General features: G+C 35.0%; 1 protein-coding gene across 1 annotated transcript in view; it reads left to right on the top strand.

Moving 5' to 3' along the window:
- Positions 1-505: 505 nt before the first annotated feature.
- The window catches only part of LOC149425292 (uncharacterized), a 49,871-nt gene continuing 44,376 nt past the window's right edge, over positions 506-6,000 (top strand). Inside the window, exon 1 of the mRNA XM_089650758.1 lies at positions 506-1,079. Within this exon, the coding sequence (XP_089506884.1) occupies positions 506-1,079 (574 nt within the window). The remainder of the gene's footprint in view (positions 1,080-6,000) is intronic.

Here is a 6,000-nt window from a genome sequence, read left to right as displayed (position 1 = left end):
GTCGGACATAAATCACCCCATTTATCGCATTAGCGGCGGCCAATGGGAGGCGGGGGCGGGTCCGCCCTGAGCCCGCCCCTAGCACGTGTCCTCCCGCCGCCCACTCGCCATTCCCGCCCTACCCTCCACCGCCTACCCCCGGAGAAGTGATCTCCTAAACAAGTAGTTTACAGAGGCAGGAAGCAAGCGGTCGGAAATATGGTTCGCGCCGGAAAATGACACTGACGTTTCTATCGGGGTAGGAAAATATCTGTGAAAACTGTCATTGAGTAATAACGCAATGTGCAACTTAATAAAAGTGCGATATTTTCTTTATTTTTAACATGAGTGCTAGAGAAAAACAATAACTTTATATTATTAAGTAACTACCCGTGTTCCTAGAATGTTTCTTGCGCTTTTCGATTAGTTTATTTGGTGATAAATTATAAGTTGAACGTTGATCTGTTTGGTGTTAAATGTGCGTCCAAAACGATTCGAAATGCTAGTTGTTTAAAACAATTTAATCATGGAACAACTTTCCAATTTCGTCACAAAATCATTCGAGTACAACAATAACAGAATAAAAGAAGATGAAACCTCTAGTTTAGATGGAGATCGACCTGATGAGATAGACATAACAGAAGTTGGCTCGCCAGGACGGGAGAGTCCAGTCCCTTTAATCAAAAGAGGAAGACTATCTTCTACAGCGGCCCCAGCTAAGAACTGGCTACTACCAGATAGCGAACGCAGACCAAAGCCTCCAAACTTCACTCCAGCTCGCATAGAACCTAGAAGATTTTTCAACGCTTTCATCACAGCGGGAATCAAACAAGACTTGGACAGTATCAGTGACGATGTCAGAAAAGCAAAAGAAACAAACATTGGGCACAGTGATAGTGACGCAGAATGTGGTGTGATCAATTACTCCAAAGACCGACCCTCGGGTGATACGGAAGACTCTTGCTCTGATGATGAGAGCAAGAATGTGAACGTGGAGGATGACGAAGAGTGGTCGGGAAGCGTTGGGAAGGAGAGTGTGGAGAGGAGAGAAGAACCGACGGGGGAACAAGAAGGAAAGACTGATAGGGAAGTAGGAGCAGGTAATGTTATTCACTATTCACTCTCACATCCACTTAGTTATTGGATATAAAAAGTCGCCGGGAGCTTTTTGACTATCAGTTCTCGATGTGAACATATCATATAACTTTTAACTAGTAAGGAAACATTCCTGTTTACAAGATGTTCTAATTCGAACGATGGTATGTCATTGGACGCCGAAATAGCTGTCGCAATAATAAAAACTAAATTACCTACTTGCAGATTTCAATAATAACATTTTTAAACTATATTACTTTAAATTTTAAAAAAAATATTTAAATTAATGGTGTTCTACGAAAACATAAAAAATTAAAATACACCTCATTGATTACTATGCAATATTATTGACTGAACCCATTCATTTAGCATTTCACCTTTGTAAATTTGTTTGTTACGTTACGGTTCCGGTTCAAGATGGTGGCCAAGTTTTAAACTACCTTTTAAATTAGATTCGAGCTGTCAAATCGAAATAATCAAAATTATGGTCTCTAGTACCTACTATCCTGAAGAAAATTTGAAAAAAGATTTACAGAGATCATGACCTTTCTTTAGACAAATTGTATAATTCCCTATTTGAAATATTAAAAAAATGTTACGTAAACTAACTATGGTTTGTAATTTGTTAGATATTTATTACAGTACCTACTTACAAATCTTGTAATATCAGTAGAAATTTTGGTTTTGATTTATTAAATAAGAGATTTAATTAAAAGTTGTATTAAATAAAAATACTACTATTCACAGAACTAACTGTATATAAATTACTAACTAATGTTCGAGTATTATAAATCGTTTATTCGTGGAAATACAATCGCCCGGATATGTAATGTTAATAGTTGTTACCTTAATTCAGTTTTCGTACGGTAATGGTATAACCTACACATATTATAATTTTGAGGAGTTCGAGTCAAACGTTGAGAAAGTTTGATTTGAGGAGTTCGAGGTCGAATGTTGACAAAGTTTTTTGTTGTGCTAATGATTTTTATGTCCGAAATAAATTAAATGGTTTTTCGTTTTCACGGAATTATAAAAATACATCAGAACTGATTTCACTTTTACTTACCCGACTCTATTATTGTATTGGTTTCTAAAAAAAACAAAAAAATTTTCTCCACTATTCAAATACAGTATTCCTAATTTTAGGTGCAATTGTTTAACAAAATTTGAACAATTCATCAAATTTAACTTTCTTTTCAAGTTTTCTTAATATTTCAGTTCTGTAATTGGCTCATAATGAAATAATAAAGTAACTTGAAGACAATTTGAAAATGATCTTTGACGAATTGATCAAAAATTAACTTTTAAACCAAAATTATGAAATGCTCATAATTAAATAATAACATAACATGAACAACTTAAATAATAATATTTGACTAATTGATCAGATATTAACTTTTGATGAATTGTTCAAATTATGAAATGCTCATAATGAAATAATAACATAACATGAATATAAATTGAAAATGAAATTTGACGAATTGATCAAAAATTAACTTGTGATGAATTGTTCAAATTCTGTGAAACAACTGGCCCTCAATGTTTTAATTGCAGAAATAAATTAAAAAAACGAGCTAAACTCATATTTCTTTCAATGTTTCCTTATTCATTGTTTCCACAAACATTACTTCAAACATTACCACGAAAGTTAGCCCAAACATTCGAAATGGGGGCGTGTCGTTGACATTTTTGTTCGAAAACACAATGTTTTTGTTTTCAGTGGCCGACGGAAAACATTCTCCGCACATTCTAAACGGGAAGGCAGGGAGGGGATTATTTCATTTTTGAGTTTTTGTGGTTATGTGTGAGCTTAATAATAAATTACTTAACTTTAGTATAAAATAACAATAAATACATATGTGATCATTTTGTTTTTAATTTATAATGGCATAAATTCCCCAAAACATTTTTCACGCGGAGAAAATAGGAAGGACTTATTACCACGCGGTAGTATATCTGTTTCTGTATTAAAGTTTGTTAGGCAATTATTGAAAAAAAATTGACAGCTGTTGTTTTGAGATTCTCTAGTGTTTTATCAGGCTTGTATATGAATCCTCCAAATGCGAGAAATCGTATTGTGACACCAAGTCGCATTCTGGTGAAATTAAGTCACTTCGCTAAATATCTGGCCGAATAAAAAAAAATAACTATTCAAAATCAGTTTCAGAGACGCGGAAGAAATAACCTAAACCAAAGCTGTCTTACGTTTTCAATTCCTGATATAAATGAAAATTTCGAGGTCGAAGGTACGGTCGAACCCGAAATCTGTGTTTCCTAAAGGAATTATCCTTAGAAAATATTGCACCATAAATGGTGCAATAATTTCTGCGATCGCTAAAACTGCAAAAACATATTCCCCGTGAGAACTCATCTTGACAGTTGACAGCAAAAAACTGAAGCACACACATCTTCCTCATCAAACATCTACAAAAAAATTACAATATGGCGATGGACACACCCACAGCGTCTCAATGTTTCAACAAAGAGAGTAGAGGAAATGTGGACAAAAACAAAAATGTTTGCGCTAATGTTGGTGATAATGTTTAAAGTAATGTATGTGAAAACGGTCGCAGGGGACGCAGCGGTAATGTTTGTGGAAACGGGCGCATTTTGTAGGTAATAATTATAAAACAAGATTTTTTTAAGCTTTGCTGTGTCTCTCAAGATGTTTTTACCTCAAAATAGAATGCACTTAAATATTATGTAAATTGATTGAAAATAATTAAATAAAAATTCAAATCTGAAACTGATCTAACTGACACCGTCGGATCTCTTGCTGCTGAATGGATATAGGATATACTTTTTCAGTAACACACTGTGTAAACCAATTTTTCGCTTACAATGCGCTATTACCGATTACATCGGGAAAATTTTAATCGTGATTTCTGGCACACCAGAATTTACCAGGAGAAGTTTGGCTCTCTGCTCAGGCACATACGATTAGAAAGGCATACAGGATTTTTTTAAATGTGAATACTAGCCCCACACCCGAGTATTATACTGCTTGGAGTCGTGAGAGACTAATGCAACCCAATATTAGGTGATGTTTTTAAGAACCACGATATTCACATATCATTTACATTTTTTTTCTTAAAAAGAAAGACAAATATTCCCGGGTTACGAATAACCTGACAATATTTGAAAATCGTGATGTGTGTACTATTAAAAAAGTCTAGCTTTCAGCTCATCGTGTAGCGGGATTGAGCATTGTTGATTATTTTCTTCTAGAAGATACCCAACCGTCGCCGTCTAGGTACGGTCAAAAACTTCAATTTAGATTATGATTGCAGTCTTTTTAGAAATACGCGAATACGCGAAGAGTCCCAACTGCCCCCAACCGTCTTGAGCCTGTGAGACTATGGCATCACCAATTGGGGTATGTTGTGAAGCTTTAGGTAGTGGGGAGGGAAAGGAGACAGACGAGAAAATTATAGTCACTAAACACCGCTAAGGCCATTTCAAGCAACTTTTCAATTCTGACTAGTGGTCTTTCTCCGGGGCAAAAATGAAAGAATCTTCCTGTCTGGAACATACCGCAAATATACTAATGATACTACGTGTATATTGTTTTACTTTTAACTTATTTACATTGTGACACAACACAAATTAATTGAATAAAATGTAATTGCCAACGCCGGGATTTGAACCCGCTACCTACGGATTTGTAGTCGACAGCCTTACCCTCAGCCTTACCACAGCCCCCGAGGAGGTCCGGTGGAAGGAGTCTGTTGTTAAGTTATTGCATATTTACTAGAATTCGTTATTTACTTCGTTAGGTTTGAAACCGTACAAATAGATTTCTGAGCTATGAAGCTGTACGAAAAATGAATAAAATATTGCAGACCAACTCAAAAATTTAGCAAAGCAGTCCACGTAAATTGTATGGCTCGTTCTCAAAATGAAAACGAGGCCCTCCGCGTTGCACGGACGCGCGGACGTCTCAATAAAAAATATAGGGGTGTATTAAATTGTTGAAATGAAGCCCAAATAAACTGAGCAAAATAAAAAAGGCATGTCGGGTGGGATTTGCAAGGGGCGGGTGGGTGGGTGGGGGGGTTATAAAAGAAAGCTAGAGGGCGCGCGCGAGGGTTAATCCTTCAATTTGCATAATTGCGAAATAAAACAGTAAGCCTTTTCAATTTGGCAAATTGTTTTAAGTGAGAACAAAGAGCTACTCAAGCCGTTGTAAGACGCGGGAAGAGGTTATCCTGTCTTAACTCTTTACAACAACCGCGCTCCATCGCGTTCAACTATATAAGTCGAACGCCAGGAATATGATATTATTCTATTTGTTTATTTTCGAGATTGTTAGAAAGCTTTGTTAAAATAACATACGCATAATGAATGTGAATTTCAGTTTTATTACAGAAGTTTTTAGAATAGGATGTATTCTAAAACCTAACCAGTTCGGTGGAACGCCGGCTAGCGGTTGGAACAATCGAGCAAACATCACAGAAGACACCAAGTAGAGTGGAACCATTTAAACTAAAAAAAAATACAATTATAGATTTTTTTTCTTTTTTATATTCAATAGTAATATTATCAAATTTACAAAAAACAGTATATTTATTTATTAAGACATACGCAGTACAATAAGATACAGTTAAGGAAATTTTCTTTATTACATAGTTGAGTACCTGTTACGTATGTACATAAAATATCATTACGTAATTTCGCCTGAGATTGTTCTGAAAACTTAACTAGTGATTTAAGTTAAAATCAGTGAATTAAAATTTAAATTAATCTATGAGTAGGTAAAAGTTATAAAAGGAATAAAGTGTATCTAGAGAAAAAAATAAATTGAACTCAAGAATTATAATATGCTCACGAATTGTAATTGACTGTTGATACATAGAAGTTTTGAAAAATATAGTGAAAGTGTTTTTGACATATGTTACGCTAAGAAATTTAATAAGTTAGTTTTGT

This window comes from Hesperophylax consimilis, chromosome 3, assembly GCF_061612785.1.
Source record: "Hesperophylax consimilis isolate HC1 chromosome 3, BYU_Hcon_1.0, whole genome shotgun sequence".
Classification (NCBI taxonomy): Eukaryota; Metazoa; Arthropoda; class Insecta; order Trichoptera; family Limnephilidae; genus Hesperophylax; species Hesperophylax consimilis.
The sequence above is the reverse complement of the archived record's forward strand: the minus strand, read 5'-3'. Positions and strand labels throughout refer to the sequence as shown.